The 25,508-nt window shown below is 43.6% G+C and overlaps 1 protein-coding gene across 6 annotated transcripts in view; it reads right to left on the bottom strand.

Moving 5' to 3' along the window:
• Positions 1-25,239, bottom strand: part of CCDC85A (coiled-coil domain containing 85A) — a 134,359-nt gene extending 109,120 nt beyond the window's left edge. The window contains exons 1-3 of one of the 6 annotated variants that reach the window (XM_085575759.1): positions 24,330-25,193; positions 20,897-21,812; positions 10,644-13,027 (exon numbers count right to left, since the gene is read on the bottom strand). In XM_085575759.1, the coding sequence (XP_085431885.1) occupies positions 12,990-13,027; positions 20,897-21,812; positions 24,330-24,548 (1,173 nt within the window). In that variant the 5' untranslated portion in view covers positions 24,549-25,193 and the 3' untranslated portion in view covers positions 10,644-12,989. Of the gene's footprint in view, positions 1-10,643; positions 13,028-20,896; positions 21,813-24,329 lie in introns of those variants that run through there. The other 5 variants (XR_014953903.1, XM_021527517.3, XM_021527516.3 and 2 more) reach the window with 5 other exon arrangements.
• Positions 25,240-25,508: the final 269 nt, after the last annotated feature.

Below are 25,508 nucleotides of genomic sequence, written 5' to 3'. Positions count from 1 at the left end.
CAAACTTCAGAGATCTCTCGCCTCAATCCATCCTGGAGCAGGCAGCAATTGCTACACAGAACTATGCTAATTTCCCCCATTACTGATAATAATAATATAAAGGTTTATTATTTCTGTTGAAAGTGAGGAGCACACCATGGAGACAGAAGAGAAACTGAAGCAGCATTTGCAAAATAAATCAGTAAAATGTATTTTAGCATTAAAACAAAGCCAAGGCTGAGAAGTGTTTGAAGTTCATGCCTTGAGCACCTGGAATGTTATGGCAGAACACCTCCAAGAGATATGGGAAGCCCATTCCAGAGGAACTGCAAACAGGGCTCAGTTTGGGCAGGTTTGTTCTGTCCTGCCCAGGGAAGAGCACACAGCACCGGTCCTGCCACATGAGAATCATTTCAGAGAGCTACAAAGAACCCACAGAGATTTGGCAGCTGAGGAAGACAAAAATATTTTTGACCTCAGATACATTCCTCCAATACAAAAAAAATTTCCATAGTAGAAGTTTGATTAACTCACATTCCAGACATAAGTAATTTGAAAGCACTCTTCTATGACTACCTTGAGCATAAAGCTCAGTCCTTGAAAACAAACCCATGTCTCCCACAACATCTTTCATTTTTTCACAATTTTTCCAGGAGTGAAGACTGAGTGCCAAGAGCCCTTTAAGGAAACTTTCTCATAGCCACTGTTGTTTGTCAGACAGTCTGGCCAGATTTAGGGATGAAAACCCAAACATGGATCATTCTGATGAATTCAAGATGACAGATAACAAAACAGGGAGATATAGAAAGAACATGATGATTGATTTTTACCAAACAGAATATTCCCTGGATTGTTGCACTGCAGGGCTTGGTGTCTGTAATGGATAGAGGAGTTGTGAGCAGCTGCAAGTCGGAGAAGCAGAGTCACCTGATACTTATTTACTTAAAGATGAAGGCCAAAAAACTGACTTATAGATCATAAAGTTCTTCAGCACTGAAGTTTCTGAAGATATGTAGGGAAGCATAAGGGAAAGAGAATTTCCAAAAGAGAAAACAGGTCAGAGAAGGGAGGTTTTCCCCCAGCATGGAACAATTTGTCTTGACATAGTCTTGCACCATGCCTACCCTCAGCAGGCATTTTTGATTGTAACTAAATCTATTTTATCTACCAAACCACCAGCAGAGTGACAGGGACAAGGGGCCAAAGAGATGGTTGTGATAAAGAGAATAAATAGGTGCTGTGATGAGAGAACACAAATCAGCTTCAGGACTCGAAGGAGAGGAGGATACAGGGCTGTGTTTGCTTGGAGCACAGGTTCCTTACAGCACCACACAGAAGCTCCTGACAAAAAGTGAATGATAATTCCACCACCAATGTTTGCAGAAAGCCTTGGAAAAGCTTTCAAGCTCTTGGTCTTTGGTATTTCAAAGAGCAAGCAGAAAGAATCTCAGTTTAATATTTCAACCTTTACCCTCACAGTATTTATGACTGACACAAAAGATAATGGTTTTTCCACCACAAGCTCACCTGTGTTATTTCCAGAGGTTAAAAATCCAGGTAACGATCCAGACTGACTCTGCCCAGCTTTCAGATGCTGAGAAGAGCCTTGTTTGCAAAAGTACAGCTTCTTTCCTTTTAAATAAATAAAGGATTAAATTAAACCCAGAGCCTTTGCTTTTGTCAGCTAAGACACTGCTGAGCCCTTGTGTCACCTCGGACCTGCACAGGAGCCCAAGCTTAAAGGAGGATTATGAAACATCCTCTCACAAAGCAAAGTCATTAGCTCACCTCAGCTCTCTAGGGCAAGGACCAAAACTGCTTAAGGACCTACAGAATTCCACCTAAATCCAACATCTAGTTGCTGTGGAGCCTGTCAGAGCACATATCCTATGTTGCCTAACTCCCTGGATTTGGGAAGCACAGCTGATGGTTGCAGCAGCAGACACGAACAGTCCTGGAGGCTGATGCTGCCAAGCTGAGCTGCTCTTTGCTCTAGCAGGACTCTGGCTGAGCTGCTCATCAGCAGCTCAGCTTATAGACCCAGCATTGCCAAAATGAGACCTCCAGGACAGGCTAGTACATAAATCTGCATTTTTACAGAGCCCTGAGCATAAGGAACCCACTGGGGGAGCAGCACAGGTTTTTTTCAAATCCCCACAGTGCAAGAGGCAGACCCAAGGCTTGCTTGCATTCGAAGAAACCCCAAAACTCTGTGTCATGGTGTGCTTGTCAGAGAGACAACCACAGCACATTTAATAATTTTTCTTGCCTCTAACACACCTCTCCCCTCTCCATCTCCTGCTGGCTGGATTCTCCTCTCAGTTTTCTAGATCTAACCCTCTGCTTGAGCAAGTTTTTCTCCCCAGAAGTTAAACAGTTAAAGCAGGAGCTTTAACCAAGACTGGAAAGTGAAAATTCCCATTCTGATCAATCCCTGCTGTAGGCATTTCCCTGTGAGTGGAGTCCCAGTGCCTGGGGTTCCACATTGAGGGCTGTCAGCTGGGATCAGCCCATGGACTGCCTGGGAATGAAGGACCACGTACAGAGGGCTCATCCATACACTGGAGCTTCACTCAGTCCCTTGAGAGCTTTACAGAGTAAAGCCAGTAATTTGATAACAAACCAAATAAAGTGAGCTATAAACAACTTCTGCAGCACAAAACTGGTGCTACATTAGGTTTGTAAAACACCTCAGGGGAAAAGGGGGTGTTCTAAAATACACAACCCAAAAATCCGAGTTAAATTTTGTGTTTGGATTTTTTTAAATTTTAAATTATATTTACCAATCGTACAAGATTCCAGGAGGTAAAAATAATGAATAATCCGCTCAAAATTAATTCCGCACATTGGTTCTACAGTTTTGAAGGTAATAAATCATCAATCACCAGCACAGGACCACAACATCTATTCTGTGCATGGAGCAGCACTTTATCATGGTAAATTTAGCTGTGTCTCATTAAACTGACTGCAGTCTCTGGCCAGCCAGTAAAACCTGAATAGGTTTTCACATTATATTCCTCAGAGCTCAAAATAAATCACAAGGTTTCAGCCTCATGTATCTACGTGATCTTTAGAAAATGAATTAACCATTGCCACTACTGAACAATGTGGAGTTAGTCCGAGTAGCAAAATTTCAAGAGAACCTTTCCTCAGCCTCCGTAACAATCATATTAGAGATTTAAAAGCTAATTTAGTCTCCATGCAGTGAAGTAGATTTTGTTTATTTGTGTCAGTTTTTGTTTGAGTTGGGGCTTTTTGGAGTGTAAGTGAATTACTCTGTACCAAGAAAAATGCACAGTCTCAGGCAAACAAGGTGGCACATCCCATTCCTCCAGAAATCAATGGCAAAATTCCTGCAAGAGGATCAAACTGTGTATGATCAATTTCTCATACAAATTCATTTTTTCTTCCCACTAAAAATGAAATTAAAGCCAAATCCCTCTATCTCTTCCCCCTCTGGTTTACTGGCCACACTTTTTCACCCCTGTTAATGCTCTAAAAGATGTTCTATGTGTGGCCAACTGTGCCAAGGTTTTTTTCCAACCCCACCTGTTTCCTTCACTGTATTCCCACTGATTTTTCATACTTTAGTTATGGTGGGAAGCAAAGACCTAAGGAAGGCATTGACGATTAAACACAAAACATATGTTCCTGTGAAAATAAAATCAAGATAATCATTGTGTGAATGATTCTTTGCAGCAAGATAAACATCCCCTCTCCCTCTGACATGTCATTTTTCATCAAAATGGGGTTGAACAGGCTGGGAGCTCTGCTTTGGAAGTACCCCTGTGATCTGCCAACTTACAGCACCCCAAGCATTGAAAGGTCAGTTGTTCCTCCTGGCAATCTTAATTCTTATTCCTGCTTCAAGGACTCCACTCCTGGCAGGAAAACAGGCTCAACAATCCAAGCTCAGTATTTCCTTGATTTTTCTTTTTTACAACTTTAATGAAGGGAGTGACTGAAAAAGCATATTATGCTGTTTTCATTCAAGATATTTAAACCAGAATGTTAGTATATATTATATCATGTTAGTATATATTCAATGAATTATTTACCCTCAAGATTCTGGGCTTACCACTGCACCATGTTTGTTCCTGTGATGCCCATAGGAGTAATTGCAACACAGCAGAACTTCATCCACAGGTTCCACAGTCCTGTGCTTCACTGTTGCAGATGATAGATAAATATAATTGTTTATAAATAATACATCGGGATGAGAACAGTTCTCCCAGCTAGCCGGACAATGCCCCTGCCTATGAATGGGTCCTGGGGTGAAATGGACCCCCCAAAAGATGTATGGTTCACCCCGCACCTCTATCCCTCCCTTGGGACATCAAATGTCTGTAACCCCATTGGCCATGCCTTATTCCAACCTACCTCAAAGCCCCTTTATAAGTAGGCTTCAAGGGGCCACGCGGTCTCTTGGAACTTCCTCCCCTCCTGGAACCTCCTCCTTCCTCTTGGAGCTTCCCATCTCCTGGAGCATCCTTTTGTCTCTCCCCTTCCCCACCCTCTCAGGGCCCGCCACGTGCTGCGTCTGGGAGCACGAGGCAGGACCCTCTGCACCCCCAATAAACCTCTTTCCCCAAGAGCAACCTTCAGAGATCTCTGCCTCCTTTCATCCACACCGTGCAGGAGCCTGATATTTTCTACACTTCACTCTCTCCACAACTTAACCACCACCATGTTTCTCCATCTAGTTCCATTTTCCAGTGAAATGCTTTAAGAAATTCCTTGGCTTAAGAGGAAAAAAGCTCCAAAGTACACTCAAGATCACACAGTAATTGTAATTTTTAATTATCAGTGACTAAAATCTGCATTTCCTCAAGGAGAGGGGCCATCAGCCTACCATTATCTCTTTAGCAAACACTGCTGACCCTCAGCTGTCACCAGAGTGATGTCAAAAGGAAACAGAAAAAAACACAGTTCCAATCTCCAGAAATGCAATCACACATTGTCACACAGCTTGGGTGCAAGTCACGCACAATTCTTCTTTGAAGCACTAGGCAGAGCCTGATGCCCAGCAAGGATGGTTCCCAGACTTCCATAGTATCACTTTGTGGCAGAGAGCAGGGCTGATTTCCTGCCCTCAGTACAGTAATGGATTGGCAACACTTGTATTAATTCTTTTTTCTCCCTTATTGTGGTATTTCAGAGAGATTGTGCATTTGAATATTGAGCTTATTTGTACAGCTACAGAACAAGCTCTGTGTTACCCCCAGTGCACCTTCCCAGTGTACTGACTATCCCTTGGGTACAGACTTGAAATTTCCCACTAAGATCTTCACATCCAACCTGGAACCCTGTACAGGAACATGGAGGGAATGGGGTGTGGTGGCTGTGAACAAATGCAGCCCACAGGTATTTCCCTGAAAAGTACATATTACCTTACAGTGACATTGGAAATACAAAAACCCTCCCTGATAAACATTTTGACTCTTCATAAACACCCTGGCAGCAGGATGGCAGGATGGATGCTCCCAGGCAACTGCACATGATCACTTTCTGTTTTCAAACTAGAAAGACAATTTCATATTAACCTGTGCAGTTAAAACCAAAACTATTTCTTTTCTTACCCCCCAAGAAAGCTTTCTATCCCACAGTACCTTTGATTCATGTTAAATTTATCAGAATGACACCTAGACAAACTGAAAGATTAAAGGTAGTTAGTTCAGGTTATAGTTAGAAATAGTCCTAAGGCTAAAACTAAGCATTCAAAATTATTCAATAAAGCTTTCAAGCCTTCTACTTTTGTAGAGGCTATTTAGCTAAGCTCCTTGACAATGCTGAAAACAAGATAAAAAAACCTCAAAATTCATGTTGGATGAGAAATTTGTAGTTTAACATGTTAGTTATATGGTGCCTTCTACCTGTGTAACATAGGATTAAATTATTACTGAGCAATTCAGGGCAGCCTTTGTAACTGAAGTTAATTCACTGCTTTTACTTTAATTAATCTGATCACATAATAGGTGTACAGATGGATAGTCCTATTTGTGCAGCTGAGTAAGCATTTTCTAGTTGAATTAAAATGAGACAAGTGGATCCCCTAAATGACCTGCTACCCTGTATGGCCACATATCAAATGAACCATCAGATTCTTACAGATTCACTTTACCTGGGTTTTTTTTCCAAGCCCCAAAGTGCAGGCACCTGTAGGAATTTCTTAGTGCCATAAGGTTCAAACAGCTGCTAGGCAGGGACTAACAAGGGGAGTCAGGAGAAATTCCTAGATCCCTATCTCACTCTAAATAATAAATCACCCACAATCAAAAATAAATCAAGGAAAATATCTGGAACTGTAGGCTTTAATCTCACTATAGACTTTTGGTTTGTTTTCCAATGTAATTGCTTTTCCACCAGCAATAATAATCAAGCTCATAGAAATGATTTGCACAAATCATTAAGATTAATTTAGTAAAAGGATACAAAAAATATTTTGCTTTCTCCTTTTTTAATAGGAAAGCTCAGATTCAGCAGCAGAGTTCAACTAACACAGACTATTGACTAATACTGTGGCAGCAGTCATTTGAAAAATTAAATACTCCATAATGAAAGATTTCTGCCTTCCAGTACATGGGGGAAGAATCCTGCTTCACAGAGAACGCTGATAGAGAAGGAGAGGCCACACAAAAATATATTAACTTTTGTAGACTATCAGCTGCCAGGACTGCCAAAACCCCATTCACAGTCATAAAGAAAGACTGGCAGGAGCTCCTCCAAATGCTCAAGACACCAAAAGCCAAAGGGAGCTCAGAGGTGCTATGGAAGCAGAAATCCTGAGCAGCTCCTGGGAGCTGGTGAAGACCAGCAGCACCACAATGGTCACTCCACCATGGCTGGCTCCATGATAAATTCCTGTCCTGTCCTGTTTTCCACCTGCCAGCAGAATGAGGTGGGCAGGAGACCAAACGGATACCTGTGACTGACTGAAAAATGACAGCCATTTCAGTTGTTGCATTCAGCACCCCCAAACAAGTGCTATATAAGTGATCATTACCTACAGCTTTTCCTACCATTTCAAACTTGGAAATGCTGGAGCTTTGGTTATCCTGTAACCTAATTCTGCTCTCCCACACCTTCATTTTCAGGAAACAGGAATACTGCTCAAAACAAGGGTTAATGTCATAATCCAAATACTTAAAGTTGGATTATGTTGAATTTTCCCTTGCCCAGAGTCCTTCTAACATTTTTGGTTTTTTCAGTCCTTCGCTTTACAACCTGTGCACTCTTAGATATAACTCTGAATCTGTCTGACCTCATCCACTTTCTTCTGTGCAAAAAAACCTTCAGAAACTATTTTCTGAGCAACTCTATTGTCTGCACTCAGCAGGGTGCGACTCCAAACCTCCAGCATCAAACACAGCCTGCTCTCATTACAGCTACAAAAGCCACCTCCACATCTGAGTGATGTTTCCCTGGAGATGGCAATCAGTCCTGAGCCCAGTTGCAGGAGAAGGGAGATCCTGTGCAATCCATCCTACTGCTGCCTTTCTGCTTCCAGCAATTGTGTTTTGCTGCTCCATCTGGGATCCCGTAGGGGGAGGAAGTTCTGCCCCCAGGCAAGACTGGGCCAGCTCCTCCTCTTCTGGAGATGCTTCATCCCTGCAGCATTTTCTAAGGCTTGTGAAGAGCTCCAGCCTTGGCTCAGCATGTCCAAGGCAGCAGAGAGGGAGCCTGGCACACTGCCCCTGGAATGCATTTCCCACTGCTGTGTGAGAAGGGTTTTAGATCTGCATAATTCCTGAGATACGTATCCTTTATACACTTCTAAATATGTTTATTTAACAGGCCAATTAGCCTCTCACTAATCATCTCTCATGCTGGGTAAGAGTCTAGCAATGTAGACAAAAAATATACAGAATATTCCAGTTATTCCACTCCTCTGACTCTCCAGGCTGTGCCACACTCAGGAACACTTCTAGTTTCCCTTCATTGTATATAGATGAATGTGCTGCTGGTTTACATCTTTTAATGCATGCTCCTGACTCAAGCTTCCCATGGAAGGAACACCATGACTTGGGAGACCTGTTCACCAGACTGAACACAAACAGACGTAACTTGCTTCCATGTGAGGATTCTGGACACTGTATTAGCGTGTCTACTGACTGCCAGTGGTAGCCCAAGAGCTCAGCTTAAAAATAAAATTACTCTTTTGACCCTTTCAAAACACCTGGGATGTGTTTTGATAAACTACTTTATTTGCTTTATACTATTATCACTATTTCTTACTACTCTCTTTGAGTTTCTAACTGCTTACTGCTCATTTGTCTTATTCAGGGTTCAGAGTTTAATTTCTTGACCCACATCCATTAAAAGTTTGCAATTATAAAAACATGATAATCCCATTAAGTAGCTATAAAACAGTATGAATGTTTTTTACAGGAGAAAATTATATGGCTCTGCAGAAAAGTTTACAAGGAAAGATATTTAAACAACTGCTACCTCAGAAGTAGCACCATATGTTCCTGTACTTCAGCATGAAAGACAAAATGCCTTCAAAATGAGAAGCAATGACTTTTTTCCAGAAGTTACTGCCAAGAGATTTTAAAAATATCCATTTATTTCAAGTACCAAATAATCAGAGCAATTAAAATATTAACAGGTTGCTAAATCATGCTCAGGACACACAACCTGGTGTTTGCTCTGCTTTGCAATTAAGATGAAAATAGCAGCAGTACTAATGCCTCTTTAATCTTGGCCCAGGTCTGAGACATTAGACTGCACACGGAGCACATTTTGGCTGGAAAGGGCCATGAAGGACTGGCTGCCTGGCACGGCAGGAAGCTGCTGTAATTACAGGAACTTTGTGCTCCCGAGCAGGATCGCTGCTGCTGTCCTGTCAGCACATCTCCCTGGCTGGGAATGTCCGGGCTGTCACCCCAGGATGTCAAACCCCAGATCCCCACAGAGTCAGCACCGGGGAGCTCTGGAGCCCACAGCGAACCCCGAGCAGAGCCAACCCCTTCTCGAATTGCCCCTGCTGCAGCAACCTCGCACGGGACAGCTCCAGCTTTTGGCAGGCAGGGAGAACCTCTCCCCTTGTTTTCTTGAACACAGCCCCAGCTTCACAGGACTTTAAGCAAACATTTCAGCCTGCAGTGTTTGACAGAGAGCAGCAGCCACCTACCTGCTAGAGCAGAGTCTGCTGGCACCCAGCCAGAACAGCTCCAAAGCCCAAATTCCTCCCTTCCACATCTGCCAAGCCACAGATGTTCAGCCCGAGCCTCACCGTGGAGATTTATATCTGCTAAGCACCACTTCCCCCAACCCTGGCACAGTCACAGTATGCCACACTGTTGATGGATGCTGAGGGACAGATGACCATCTTGCCAAAATACTGTGTTCTCTCTTTTTTTGATCTCAAGAATGTTCATTTTCATATTTTATTCTGATGCTTTATTTTATTATTAATGCTCCTCTGGATTGTACCAGTTAGCAGCCTGAAATCCACAGCAGAGAGCTGTCCATGCCTCTGGCTGGTACTGGGATCTTCATTTTCCAAATCAAGACAACTACAGCTACACAACTACTCTGTAAAAGTAAAAACGCCATGAGAAACAGGACAGAAAACAGAGCTCCCTCTAGTAAAGCTATCACAGCCCTTCAGGTGTGGATTCATTGTAAATCACTTTGTGTGCCAGGACACCTTTAAGCAGCCCTGTAAATGCAAAAGGTAGATTAATGGCTTCTAACAGGAATGGTGCACACACAAAAGAGAATTTAAAATAGCTTTGTTTCCCACTAGCCTAATTCAGGAGATTCAGGAAGGAAGGAAACATTGCCTTAAAAGTTGATTTTGAAAGGAAACACATTAAAAATGTTTGTCTCAAGCCGATTGTTCATAAAGCTGTTTTCTAGGCATGTGCGTAACTTCAGCCCCAGTTTTTACACCATGCTGAGAACAGACCGATCTAAGAATAAGGCTGTTAGAAAATTGACATGATGCAATTGAATAATCAGCAGCAAAACCTCAGGAAATCTGCACTAGTTGGTAGCTGATTAATCCTGTCTTGCCTTTTGTTTGGCTCATGGTTCTTAATACACAGGTGATGATGACATTATTTGTGTGGTTGGTAAATTGTTTCCAGAATTATTGACAAAAGCTGCAAGCAGGAACCAGGCACTACTGACAAGTGTAAGCATTTCCTCAGGGTAACGGCACACCCACAGCTCTTTATACACATTAAGGTCTCACCTTAATAAAGACATTTTTTCTGACTGGGCTGCCACCAGGGGAGCATTCACACACGTAAAGTACTGATGTTCTACACATCAGTGCTGTCCCAGCCCACACACAGGCATTCTCCAGGGCCAGAACGCCATGAGTTAATCCAGCCAAACCCTTTGGGTAGAGCTGCTTTCTCTCCTCAGTCACACAAGACTGGTCCCAGACCCTCTGCAGGCTCAAACAGCAGCATTACAAGTTGGAGCAAGGACAGGACTTGCCAGTGGCTTTCCACAGCAAGCAAGGGAGCAAAGGAAAACAGCAATATCCTCCTCTGCCCTGGGTACCCCAGTCCAACCTCTGGAGTCACAGACTTGCACTGGACCTTTCAGAAGCTCACAGGACACCATGGAACTCAGAAAGCTTCTGCAGCACAAACCAGAGCAGAAGTTTTTGGGCCTGAAAAGGACAGACGGACTGCAAAGGCCATTTTCAGAAGAGGCATAAATTTTGTTAATCTGATGACCAATATGTTACAGATTTTCAGTCTTTCCCTCTGATGGCGATTTCAGCACATATCACCAAGGTGGTGGGTCCAGTCTCCACACAGGCCACTTACTAAAGAGTTGGACTTGATGATCTTTGTGAATCCCTTCCAACTCAGAATAAGCTGTGAATCTGTGAAAATAGATGTCACTGAATATTTCTTTTGTGAGCTTTCAGATCTGACATACACTTGGGTTTAGGCTTTTCAGCATTTGGCTTTGCATTCAGAGAGAAGTTTTCTGCACATCACATACTTTAAAACGCATGTTCACAACACCAGAGCTAAACATGATGCAAAGTCTGATTATCCCAATGTCTGATGAGCTCTCCCCAAAATCCCACAACTCCCCACAGTCAGCCTCTAGCCCAGCTGATTGGTTCACTATCAGGGCACACCTTTCATGGCATGGGGAATAAACACAGATGGAACTGGACACGGACAGATCCACAGGTGACAAGCCAAGGTCTACAATCTCATCCACCCCTGGTTCTCCACAGATCTGAGCTGGCTCAAACCCTCAGTTAGAAGCTGAATCCTGAATTTAGATTGCTGAAGGGATGGTGCTCAGAATCAGAACTGTACCTGCAAAGAGCCACTTCTGATTTACACCATTAAAATAGAGAAATCTGCTGAAATTTATCTCTATGTTTGCAACAGATGTCTCTGGGTGTGGCTGAACTGAGAGTGTGCTCTGCTCATGAGACTTCTGGAGCAGTGAAGAAAGTCTCCCAAAGAACCCTTCCTACTGTGTTTGCACAGACATGATGGGACACAAATTTGGCACTTGGGCCCTATATCAGTAGTTGCATGAGCTGAGATGCAAATCAAGCAGCTGGCTCAGGCAGCAGCCAACCCTCCTGACACCTGATGAGCAAAGACACAGACCAGTGAGCCTCAGTGTTTGGCATAAAAATACTCCTGCTTCCCTGGGGAACAGCATTTCTTAATAAACAAAATGCAAACACTATCTGGATTTTTTTCATTCCAGGGCATAAAAACCTTCTAGTAACTTTTAACTTTCACTGCAGATTCTTGCCCAAAATTTTCCAGAGCCTCTTTGCTTCCTGTGTATCATTATGTGTTTCTGAGCAGCACTGCAAGAACAAATAAATCAAAATCTAACAAAACTGGGGAGGTATTAAAAGCACTTAAGTGTTAAATTTGAAAACAAGCATCACCTGACTGTATCTTTGCAGTCAAGATCCTGTTTCCCCTGCAACATCTGGAATATCCAAAAGACAAGGAATATCCAAAAATCTTATACTAGCTTTGCGTGACATGCAGGATTAATATCTAATATCAACTCACTTAAAAATACATGTGCTAAGTGCAGCTCTACTAAGCACAAAGCAGACACAGCCAAGGTCTGCTACATTCAAACTATAGATTTTTTCAGTGAAAAATTCAGCAGTATTTTGCTCTCAACACCAATAGAAATTTTTTATCATTCAAACATTCTTCACCAATCCTTTAAATATCCATTTTCCATAGTGACACTGGAATCAACTGTCAGGTCTTTTTAGTTAAAAAAAATTAATAAAAGCACCACAAAATAGGAAAGGTGGAATAGAATATGTTGCCCAGGAAACCGACTCCAGTGCCTGAAGGACACACTTCAGGTGGCAACCGATAAGTAAATACACTTGAATTTGCATCGCTGTAGAAAGTGGGTCATGCAAGTCCTTTTGTGCTACATCTCCTTTTGGAGCTCCCCAGACACCTTTTCAGGACTCCATGGATACAACTGGCTGTACTTGCAATATTGCAATCAATACAAGGCATCAGCACTGTTCAACTCATTCTTGACAAATCCAGGATGACGGAGTGACATGACAGCACAAAACTCTGGGATCCATGCTTCCAAGACCGTTAGATCAGTCACTTCCATGCTCTTGCCAATCCTGCAATTCAGGCTGAATATAACATTCCAGTCCACTCAAAAGTGGAAAAAAAAATCTTAGCATTTGATTATGCTTGTGGAGAACCTAAAACACATAAAATCCCAATGTCTTCACACTGAATTTAGGATTTGTTTTAATAAAAACTCAGGATCTCTTCTCCAAAATACGTGCACATGCTTTGGTGTAAGTAGTCACAATGTAGCCTTCAGCAGTACTGAGTGGAATACAGGCCAGGCATCAAGTTCCAACAACAGGAATGAATCAAAGAGTTCTTAGCACCTGTACCTGGAGGAGACATAGACTGGGTATCTTCTGCTACTCAGTTACCACTGACGAGCCTTTGGTCTTGGTGGTTGGAGAGCTGGTTAGGAAATGCTGGAATGCTTTCTTGTCATGTTTTCTTTTTGGACTTAGTGACACTGCAAAAACCTAAAATTCAAAATTTAACTTCAGGTTACATAAAGTTCTAAAATGGACCCAAACAAATAAGATGAATGACAGTGACAGACAAGTGACTTCATTCAGAGCACTGCATGATCAAGGATATTTGTGTTCTATCTGGGCATTCCATTTCAGCGCAAGTCAGGTGCTAACAAGGAGGGAAGTGTTCAAATCCTTGGAAGGATCTGAGTCCAATTTGCAGGTTCTGCCTCACAGCAGTCATGTATTTGTGCTCGATATATTCATCTGCCTCCAGTGGAATGTTCTTTTTGTTTCTCATAATCCAATACTATTTTTAGAGACTCATCTTAATGTCCTCAGCAATGTCTGCAGACCACAAAAGTCATAAGATGAATTTTGAACATCATTTACATTTGTTCACTGTAAACCAAAAACAGACTCAGGAGCCAAGAGAGGATGTGGATCAGGAAATCAATGCTTTTCTTCAGGCTTAGCTGTACTTGGCCTAAATGTGAGCTTATCACAGAATGATGAATCAGCCTTGTACCCTTGGTAGAAAGCGCAGATATTTTTCTTTGAATCCAAATCACAGGTGCAGGCTCCACAGGTGAGCAAGGCAAACTTTCACAGCTCACAGGAGCTTAAAGAGATGCAGTGAAAGAATCTGGTGAGTTTTGAGGTCGAACATTTGAAGGAGCTATCTCACTACTGATCAGATTAGAGATGTTTAATATTGTAGGCATAAAGGTTCTGGAATAACTTGTGTAACCTTGTGGAAGTACCAAAATGGAGACCTTTAGGAGACATTCCATATTGTTGGTTGCCACATGGCTCACTGTGCTTTTTCACCTGTGACACATCTTTTACTCTTGACAGTGCTTGAACACTGCTGTTTCACTGGTCCAAATAACCATTCATTTATTATATAGACTTTTAAAAATCAGTAAAGTTCACATGAATCATATTAACAAAAAATAATGGGTAGAAGCATGTTCTTGCTGAACTACATAGGTCCAGAGCTGCTGCCTTCTTCACTCCCCATGAATGTTACAGAAACAATGCAAATACGCCCAAAATTTTATAGTAGGACCAAGACTATTTTTTATTCGCAGCCTTCACAGAACTGTTCATATTTTAAGACAGCCTAGCTCAAGATAGCAGCTTTCCCATTCACAATCAATAAATTCGCACACACTTCTATGCTGCATACCAAATGCTCACGGACACAAATTAAAATCCTGACCCTCCTCTGTGTGCCTTGAAGAATTAAAAACACTTAAAAATAAATTTACAAGTCCACTAAATAAGCACAGAGTTATATCATTAAAGCTTATTTTTTGAAAGGCAATTTTAGTTTGTGCCCTTCACCCCCCCATGTTATACTTTCATATCTCATTCCCTCTCAAACAGATTATTGTCCTGCTTCCTGCAATAAGCAGAATTCAAAGCTAAGTTTCAGTCCTAGCTGATTCTCTTCACAGAGACCATCCTTTAACCTGTGAAGAAGCACAGGCAGACAAGATTTACATCAAGATCATGACTTGAAGATAATTCGTAGTGCTACCTCAGTAACTATAGATCTTTGCACATGACAATATGACCCAAGATAAGATGTGCTTCAGTTTACTAATTAAGACATAACTTACTAGCTTAGAAGCCAATGAATTTTCATTGCCATTCATTTTCTTATGTACACAAGGCTTTATTATACCTCATTAAATACCCTGTAATTTGGAATGCCTTGCTGTCCCTTACTCCTGTCAACATTCCTGCACTTTGTGTGTGTGGCAGCACAAAATCTGAAACCCACACTACACTGCCTGCCACACTCTTCCCTAACTCTTAACCCGTTCAGCTTCAACCCCTGCCCAGCTCTCCATTGTTAAGTTCATAATAAAATTTAAAAACAAATAACATTAATAGATGAAGAGAAGAGACAGGACATTCTAACTGGCAAGTGTAATACACACTACAAGGCTGAATGTCTTAAACAAGCAGCACTTACCAAAAATTACTTTAATATACTGACTGCATTGTAAGCGCCATAGTTCAGAGAATTTTACAATTTAATCACTAATGTTTCTAAACCTATATTTTACTGTTCTAAACTAACAACACTAACTCCAAAAGCTGTGTGAAGAACTGATACACAAGGTCCTGAGCTCAGGTTAAAGTACTCTCTCTATGCAAGGACTCCGACAAGGCTTTAATGTGAGGATTTGCCATTCTGGCACTAAAAAAACACAAATGTGCCCACTTTTTTCAGGCAGACAACGCTAACAGGCATGCAAACTCCTGACAAGCTCTCCGAGGTAAAGGCAAGTGGCTCACACCTTGACCCAATAACCATGAAAAAGAAACAAGCTTCTCTGCTGTTTCCAAAACAAACTACCACTCACTACTCAGAAAATACATTGTTTCTCAAAAATGCCCAAGAAAATAAAGAAAACAGAAGAAAGATTAGTATGTCAGCTTTATCCCAGGTGTACCACTACCACAGTCAGGGGATGGGACCAGGCACTGGCTTGCAGGGTGTTTTTGTTTGTACCAGCCTGTGACTGATCAGTAGCCCTTCCCTCCTGGAGCCCCAGCGGCACAGTCAGGGAAGTTCCAGGGGACACTCTAAACACGAGAGATGGCCACACGCCTCCAATCACGGAGCCATCACATCTCCTACTCTCCATCCCGCTCGGGAGAGATGGGCACTGCTCACGGGGCTGCAAAGAGTCACTCCATGGGGCTTTGCTGTGGGAACTATGGGACCAGTTCCCAGATCCCTGGCAGCACTGACTAACAGGGACCTTGCTCCCAGAGAGACGAGGTACACTGGAGATGGCTTAAAGGTAGTGTCTCTATTCCCTACTCTGCCTCTCACTTCCATCAAACAACGGCTGAATTAGCATTAAGTCCTCACTGCAAAACAGTCGCCTGTAGCAGGATATGCAGCCTCAGGAAGAAAGGAAATGACAATAAAACTTGGAAGCAGTGACTTCCCAGAAGGTGCCGGGGTGTTCTCAGTCTTGCAGCAGGAGGAACTGTGCAGCTGAGTCCCCCTGCACATCCCACTGCAGCCAGCAGTGCTACAGCACCCAAGCGCAAACCCTGCCCCCAGCCCCTGTGTGCCACTTGGATCAGCCTCTAGCCTGTGCAGGAATCAGTGTTGAACATCCAGACAACCTGTGAAACCAGGCCACTCTCCATCAGGAGAGGCATCACTCTCCCATTAACATATCCAGAGTTTTGCTGGGAGGATGATCCGCTGCACATTAAAACATTTCAATCAAAAGGAGTTATGTCAGTGAAGTTAAGGATGTGGAATTGTAAAACTCTCCCAAAAGTCTTATAACATGGGTTTCTAGTAGGTTCATTTTTTTGATACTAGAAAACACATTTTCAGCATGATAAATCACTCCCCAAAAAACAAGTTGGATAACAAATGCAGCGTTCTGTAGTCACATCCATATTCACAACTCATGCCCCAGTTCTCTTTCAGTGTGTAACAGCTGGAACCAATTTAAAAGTTTGACATCAAACCTACAGAGTTCATTTGAAAGACTGACAAAGCTTCAGAGCTCTACACTTCTAAATTAAATACCCAAAATAAACACAACATCCCTTCATATTGTCAAGGAAAAAAATCCCACTGATCCTTGTAGACTTTGGTTACACTCTGAAAAGCAAGTAATGCTGCCTCAGGCTCCCAGCTGGGCAGTCGTGGGTGCCACCAGGACAGGTCCTATCACACACAGTGCTGTGCAGTGCCATTAATGACAGACAGATTATTTGCATTTCAACTTTAAGAAACGTAACATGTAAGCAAACGTACATAGAAACATAACATCACCCCACTCTTCAGCCAGCAAAGGGGAATTGTTTGCACAGAGAGGATATCAGTTAACTCAGTAACATTGTTATGAGCTTTTCCTCTCTGGAGTCACTCTGCACTTTCCCCTTTTTATTCAGTGCAGTGTTTTCTAATTTAATTTTCCTTCTCACAAGTGCATTTATAAGAGAGTGTCCAAAATTTATGCTGAGTCTCTATTTAGCCTAAAACCACCTTTGCTCAAGGAGAGGTGATGCTGCATCTGTTCTATAAGAGCCCTCACACCTCCAGCAGTACAGGAGGTGTTAGTCAGCAGTTTGACTTCTCTTCATTAATAACCTCAGTAGGAAGCAAGAAGACACATGAAAGCCTTTGGATACCTTCCTTTCACACAAAAGTAAAAGCTGAGAGTAAAACAAAGGACTTCTTAAAATAGAAAGTTGAAAATAAATCACTTAGATTAAAAAAACAACACTTAGACTGCAAATGCTGAAAGCAAATCAATTTATAGAGGCACTTACACCCCAGATATGTGTCAGAGTTAAACTGTCAAGTATTCTTCTATGGTGTATTAATGCTCTCTTCTCAAAATGTTTTTACTCCTGATATTTTCTCATCTATTTTCAGCAATCTTTCTATCCCAAATACCCCTGTTCTCATTACCCAGAACATTTAGGTGTGATTACAGCAGAAGATTGTTACCATGTTTTATTTGGTTAAAACCTCTAGAATTAAATACACATGTTTTCAATTAACAGGCACCAGGCCAAATTTAGCTCTCCCATCCTATTTTCTGTCACTGCAAAGGCTAAGGACACTCATTGCAGAAAAAGATGTAGGAGAGCCATGAAGTAGAGGGTATTTTTAAAGCCTTATAAATCTTATAAATGAAAGCTGACACGTCATACAAGAAAAAATACCAAGATCAAACCTTTGAGTATACAAGATGAGAAGAATTATGAAAGGAAATGTTATCACCTCATCCTTTATTCCTTCAGCTGTGCCTGTGAGGCTGAGGTAACTTCCCGCATAGCTTAAAACATGCATGAAGGCCAATGATTAATGCATAAACACATCCTGCAAAGCAGCTCCAGCTGCACATCACATTTCTGATGGCACTGTAATATTATACTGCAACTGCTCTGACTGCAGCTCCACTCCGTCAGAACCTGCAAACTCTCTGATCCATCCCACATGTCTTTACCTTCAGCTCTGGAAGAGGTAACACCACCCTGTAGAATCCACTGCTTCCCTGTGGTCACCAGGTGCTGACAGAATTGCAAATCCAGCTAAATGGGAGCTGCTAGAAGCTCCCATTTCTCCAGGAATAGCCAGACTGGTCCCAAACATGCTTCCAATTAGGAACATCAATTCCAGGTAGAGTACAGCACTTCTGGAATGAGGTTTGACATGCAGAGGAATAACTTGTCCTCTCAGACATGATTCAGAGCCCAGTTCAGATCAAGGAAGATTGGGACAGGCTTGTACTGACTCAGGTAAATTCTGACTATGTAGTTAAAATATTTTATTTTACTCCTTTAAATATCAAAACATGTCTGTCTCTGCCATTCATCATTTAGGGTCACCAGCATTTCTTGCTGCTCACATGACAGTGCACAAGAACTACAATAAGTTTAGAACTTAGGCAAACCCATGACACAGATTTGCAAACATCTGCCAGCTAGAGATAGTCCAAGTTTGAAAACAAACTGGATTCCACCAATGCAATATAATACTGTATGTACTACATGCACTTTGGGATCACAAACAAATAATGTCCTTTTGTATTGCTCATCAGAATTTAGGGCCAGGTTTCCAGGCCATTTCTTAACTCCCATTGTCACAATTTCAGCATTCCTTACAACACGATCAGGATTTTTATTGCCTACTCTCAGCTGGCAGGGTCAGGTACATACAGAATATCCAAATTCACATTTACACATTTTCACAACAATAACAATTTCTAATGACCAGCATTTCTACCACTTCCATGTTAACTGTTCCCCACAACTTTACAGTAGCTGACAAAATCAGAACACAAAATACCCAGAAGGATTCAGCCTTGCTGTGAAGGCCAAGTATTTCCCTGAAGTTTAAAGCCTTCTATTCACAGCAGAGCTGTCAAGAGTCTTCCCAAGTTTGATCAAGGTCAGACAGATGTCAGAATTAAACCTCAAGCTTGCATCAAATTATATAAATACAAAAGAAGAGAGTTTTGACAACTTTCTGGTGAGAGAAGTTGTCAAACCAAAGTGGACTTCTCTGTAAAACTGATTATATAAAGCACAGGGCAGGCAAAGTTCTGATTAAAGTCAATAAAGAGCCTCCCAGAGCACCAGCTGCCCTCTCTAGCACCTTGTGGCCAGAGTCCAATCTTTTGACAACTGAAATATGCTGCACATAGGATGCCAGTCAACTCAGGAATAAAGTAACAACTGCTTTCACTGTACTGTTAGGTTCTTAACAAGGCAACTTGGGGGGGAAAAACACAGAAAGAAACAGAAAGCCTACAGTGCTGGCAGCAGAAAACCTATATCTTCCTTCCCCTGTGAGTGAGTTTTAAAAATTCATACTTAAAACCTTGGATCACCTTCCTACTTAAACTGTGGTGGACTGATGAACATCATGGGTGCAAGAAACAAGTCATTTTTGGGAAGTCTGGTTCCATACTTTGTGCTACTTACAGAAGGTCAATAGTAAACACAAAAATCTGAATGGAGAACAATATAGCATTTAATGGAAGTTGGGCAAGACCAATTTTAATAACTTCTGTATTGCACATCTTCACATATGTGTCACACACTCACCTTATTAATCATTTCCAAGTCTTTAAAAAGGGGAGTCTCTATACTTACCACATGGGAGTTGGTCAGCCCTGTCAAAAATACACATTCCACTGAAAACAATGTGGATTTGCCCCTGCAGAGAGGGGCTAACTGAAGGCATTGTGTAAATTAATCCCAACTGGTAACTGGACCAGTGTGACAAAGGTTGAGGACAGCACCCATCTCCCAAGCAGATCCAACAAGTGGTCACTTCCACTGACGCAAACACAGCTTCTCACAGCCGCTTATGAAATGAAAGCACATGAACTCCATCCAAGACAATTTGCTAAGGCAAAATCATCACTTTCTGCAGTTCAATTTCAACTTTAAGTATAAAGGTCTGAGAAAAGGGTTTACAACTAGGACATTAATTGCCTTCATGAGAACATCCCAAAGCACATGGAAGAAATAAAGGCAGCAGGCTATAGGAATTCTGCTAAGTCTAAAATGAGTTATTTCAACAGCTGAGTAGGATGTCTGAACTTTGTAGCTTTCAAAATAGCAAGATACTTATATTGTGACTCTCCTAAGACAAACAAATTATTTCTATCACTCAGTATATACTGCACTTAAAATCTAGGTATGTTTATTGGAAACCTTTCTAAAAGGCAGCAATAAAACAGAAAATAAACCCCTTCTTGATCTTGCTATATTTTTAATTTGTTATGATTAAAAATATGCAAACGTAAGGCTTTGAAAGGAGCTATCAGATTCGTTTCTATTGTGCCTACTCTTCATCTGGGGTCTTTTCCAAAGTTTATAGATAAGGATAAAAGAAGCCTTCAATCAATAAAGAGGAAATTTAAAAATCTTTAAAGCTACAGACAAAGCAGATTAGGAAGGTGGAAGTGAAATTGGAGACACTCCCCTCCAACTCTGCTGACTCAGATTTAAGCAGGACAAGAAACATAATGCAATTCCTCTCCTATGCAAACACAAATCCAACTAGGGACAAACAGTTTACATCTACCAAGCACAGAGCAGGGTCAGGGCTGAGAGCTTCTCCTTGATACCCTATACCAACACTCAAAATGCACTATCCTCCTACTTCTTTAATCTTCCCCACACCTGCTGGATGGACAAACGTGTACTCCAATTAAATCATCTGCTAAAGGAATAATGGTAACACCAGACTCATTGCCTTTCATTTCACATCAAACATCATTCCTGCTGCAGAAATAGCTGGAATAACACCAAAACTACCTTAGCAATTTTCAAAGTGAGCTTTTGTTCCAAATATTGACCCACCATTCATTCCGTTGTACAAACTCCTGTGGTGAGGGGACAGCTCATCTGTCACTTGTCTCCTGAGGGTACCTTCTCTGCTGCCTCCGCTGAGATGTTTGAGGTGCTCTGGGCTCCCTCCATAGTGTTGTTTGAGATGCTCTGGGCTTGAACCCCTCACCTTGTGCAGGTGCTCTGTACTTCCACTGGGCGTGTGCTTTTGAAGGTGATCTGGGCTGCCACCGCTGTGCTTTTGATGCTCAGGGCTACCACCAGGCCTCTGCTTTTGAAAGCGTTCAGGACTACTACTCAAAACATGCTTTGGGATAGTTTCTGGACTGCTGCTGCTGTGCTTTTGTTGCTCAGGTATTTTGACAATGGTTTTGTGATGCTCAGGGCTCGGCCCTTTCAGGTGATGATCAGGACTGCCAGAACTCCTGGGCTTCTGCAGGTGCTCTGGGCTGATGCTCCGGTGTTTCTGATGCTCAGGGCTTCCTTCCCCCCGAGGTTTTTGCAGGTGTTCTGGACTGGTGCTTGGGTGGTGTTTGTGATGGTCTGGGCTGTCTGTGCTGCCCGTGCTGGAGGTGCTGCTGCCATCCCCAACATCTCTGATGTACGCGCTGGTGGCAGTCAGCTGGCACAGGCTAATCTGGCTGTCGATAGAGCTCCGGCTGCCTGCTCCTCCACTCTTCTCCTCATCCAGCAACACGCACAACTCCTTCAGCTCCAGGTTCTCCTTAACCACTTCTTCTTGCCTCACTTCCAGCTCTTTCAGCTTCTGCATGTATAAGGCCACCTCCTTGTGCATGACACTGGCGCTGTACCTGCCCAGCCTCTGCCACTCGCGGGACACCCTCTTGCCCTTCTGCCGGTCGTCATCCAGGAAGCAGCAAAGGTCCCTCAGCTCCTGGTTATCTTCCTGCAGCTTCTGGTTGATGTCCTTTAAGAGAAAGATTATCATGACAGAGGCGAGTCTAAAGGAATTGATGTTAAACTGTTACACAAGCCAGTGGACAACACTGCTGCAAGCCCTTGTTTAAGCACTCCAGTAAGGCATAAACAATTCCATGTGTAGATCTGGCACGTTTTAACAGCTCCATGCTTTGAGCAAAAAAAGCTGCTGTCCAGCAAAAACTGCCTGTAGCTTGGAGCTAATTTCTAACTTCTGATACAGCAAAAAAGTTTCAGGTGCTTAATTAATTTTCATGCTAAATATCAGAGTAATTTAGCTCCCAAATTGGGCAAGGATTGTAAGTGCTCTCATGATGATCTCACTCCCCTGAGAAATATTCACCTGCGAGTTATTGCTAAATAAAAGTGCAAGGTACACCAGAAATTGTAAGCGCTATTAAATAACTAATTATTTACATTTATATTCGCTTTTCCCTAAAGCATAGTCACATATAAATATGACCATTTTAGAGATTTTTTTAAAGATAGGGATTTGCTGGATTTTGTTCCCGATTGGCATAAAAAGCCTTGTCAGTCATCACTTGACCAGGATTGCTTCAACCACTCTGAAATTAAATAACCTGCTTAAATAGATGTTTTCACCCTTAACAAAATGAAGTACATGATTCTATGCCCTTCCCTAGGTGAGGAACAGTCTGAAGCAAATACTCTGAAGTAAAATGTTCAGAGTATTACTACAGCAGAATAAAAACATTTTCAGTACTTCATCCTTCTAGTTTGGACTTGAAACCATATTTATCTTTCTCCCATCATCTACACATCCATTGCTTATGTATGACATTACAACCACAGATTAGACAAAGTTGTTAAAAATTCAGTCTTATGGAAACCCCACTTCAGCACAGTTTCCTAAGAAAAGGAAGCTTTTGTAACTCCATCAGATTTAGGTGCATGAATGCCTGTGTTTTCTGATTTTTGCCTCAAGATAACATCAAATTTTACTGTACTTGACAATGGAAAAAAATCTCAATGAGCCTTTAAGGGGTCCTTAAAAACCTCTGCTAGTGAGAGATGTTTGGAATGATCCCACAGTGGGATCAAAAAAAAGTTGTGGAAGTCCACAATTCCTCAGTCGGGAAGCAGGAGACACCCATCCAGCTGGTCATTCTTACTCATGGAGCAGTTATTTCACATAGGACAAAGGAGGGAGAGTCCCAGATACCAAGACAGGGCTCAAAAAACTCCTTCTCCCAGATCCTTTCTGAAAGCTCCAGCTGAGGCATCTGAACAAAAGGAGGAAATCAAACAAGACTTAAGGAGTTTGGAATTGAGAGAGGAATTTGTGACTCTGTCCTACCCATCTTAAGTGTGTTTGGTCAGTTATCTGGAAGATGCAGAAACCCAGATACTTTTGCACGTAACTGGCTGAAAGATACTATTGTTGTAACTGAACTTACATTTAAATATAAGGTTCAGTTTTACTCAATACTACCATGGATGGGTTTTTTTACCCTCAGACACCACCAAAGGGACACACATACTTTGCAGAACACAAAACCTTGGGAGGCAGGAACTATTTATTTTATAGCACACTATTATCAAAAACACTTTATCAATAATTCTGTCATTTAAAGCCATTCTACAAGTGAAGACCTCTCTTCTAATGCACTTTCTTGTAATAATTCCAAAGCCCACACTGCACCTGTGTGTCTTCTCTCATTCCCTCCAACCTCACTGAAGGAATTTATTGAAAATTTTCAAAGCAATAAGCCAGAAAATGTGCTTAGCTATCCCTAAGGTAACTTTCTATGTCTATAAACCACAAGCAAGGTAATGCTCTGTAAACACTCACACTTTCTTCCCAGACCTCAGAAGTGGGAAGGAAGCATTAGGGTCTAAGCTTCTCAGCCATCAAGAGTGAAATTAAGAGCAGATAAGCCATTACAGACTTGGTCTGCCCCTGACTGCAGCCTGCATGAGCACACAAGGAAGAATGGTTTGATCAGAGATGTGTTACCAGATGTCTTTTCGCACAAAGATTAGGGATTGGTTCTGACCATCCCAAACCCGAGCCCACGGGTTTGCCATCACCTGCCACGGGCTGCACTGCATCCTGGAAATGACCAGCTCTCTCCAGCAGCCTACCAGCCTGCCTAACAGACTAAGTCTGTCTGAAAATAATGACAGAAAACAGCGTGAGCTACAGAAACCCTTATTTCTGTGCACTTCAGGCAGGACTATTTAACCTCACTCACAACCAAGGAAGTCTAACACAAAGCTGACAAGATTTCAGCGTTTTTATCAACGCAAAAGAATAGCGGGGCAGAGCACAAACCAGCTGTGCTCCACAGCCTGCCGAACAGCTGGTCATCCCTTAGCCGGACACTTGATTATTAAGCGGGTTCAAACGCTATTCACCCAGTCCTCATCCACTTTTCATGCGGTTCTCGGGAGCGGCTCCTCCCAGACCATCTACCTGACGAGATGGCTCCCGGCGGGAGACACCACACAAACTTCAGGGGTCCCACCCTGCCCATCCCGCTACCTTCAAGCCGCGGATCTCGCCGAGGTGGAGCTGGAGGCGGCGGTTCACCTCGCGGATGAGGTTGCTGTGGTCCAGCATCGCGCTCATCTTCTCGGCCTCGGCGCGGCGGAGGCTGCGGATCAGCTCCTCCTTGCTCCACTTAAGCAGCTCCTCGTCCGACACCTTGGACAAGTCTTCGGCCGGCGCTGCTCCGCAACTTTCCGCCGCCACTTTGGACATGGTGGCGGCCCGGCAGCCCGGGGCACTCGCGGAGCCTCTCCGCACTCCCGGGGCCGCCCCACGGCCGCCGCCAGGGGAAAGGGCGAGCCCGCAGCACGCGGGTGCCCCCAGCTCCAGCGCTGGGCCGGGGGTAACGACGGAGACCTCTTTCGGCCCCAGGCAGCGGATCCTGGAAAAAAGGAGGAAAAGGAGGAGGAAAGGGTGTGGAGGAGATCGAACCACAGGCTGGGGAGTAAACTTCCCCCGTCGAGAAGGAAAAAAAAAAAAATAGAAAAAAAGACGCAGACGAAAGATCTCCAAGACAAGCCCGGCTCTTGCAACAGGTCAGCGCCAGCTGCGTGCGCCCGGTCCTCGCCGCAGCGCCAGGAATGCGCGGTGGCTCTCACGGTACCCACCGCCCCCGGGCTGCGGGATGCATGGGAGGATGCGACGTGCCGATGCCGCGCACCATGGCGGTGGGCAGAGCGGGCCGGGCGGCGGAGAAGCGGGAATGAGCGGGAAGCAGCGGGAATGAGCGGGAGGCAGCGGGAATGAGCGGGAGGCAGCGGGAATGAGCGGGAAGCAGCGGGGAAGACCGAGCGGAGCGGACGCTGCCGAGCCCAGTGGCGGGCGCGGGGCCGCTCGCGGCTTTTCAGCGGGGCGCGCGCCACGTGCGGGCGGGGGCGGCGCGGGCCCCGCGCGGCTCGCGGGCGCCCCCTGCCGGCCGATGCCCGCCAGCGCGGCCGGAGCCACCGCGGGGCGGCGGGCGGGACAGACACACCCGAGGGACGGACACACCCGAGGCCGGGACACACCTGCGGCAGCATCCCGGCCCTCCCGGCCCCGCGCCCCGGCCGGTGACGGCCTCGCCCTGCCGAATGGACGCACAGACGCAGCCGCCCGCGCATCGACGCGATGCCTCCAGTAGCGGCTGGCGGGAGGGCACACACATTACATCACCGCCGGGCAGCACCGCCGCGG

The sequence above is a fragment of the Lonchura striata genome, chromosome 3 (genome assembly GCF_050655825.1).
Source record: "Lonchura striata isolate lonStrDom1 chromosome 3, ASM5065582v1, whole genome shotgun sequence".
In the NCBI taxonomy this organism is placed as follows: Eukaryota; Metazoa; Chordata; class Aves; order Passeriformes; family Estrildidae; genus Lonchura; species Lonchura striata.
This window is presented reverse-complemented; position numbering and strand designations above follow the sequence as displayed.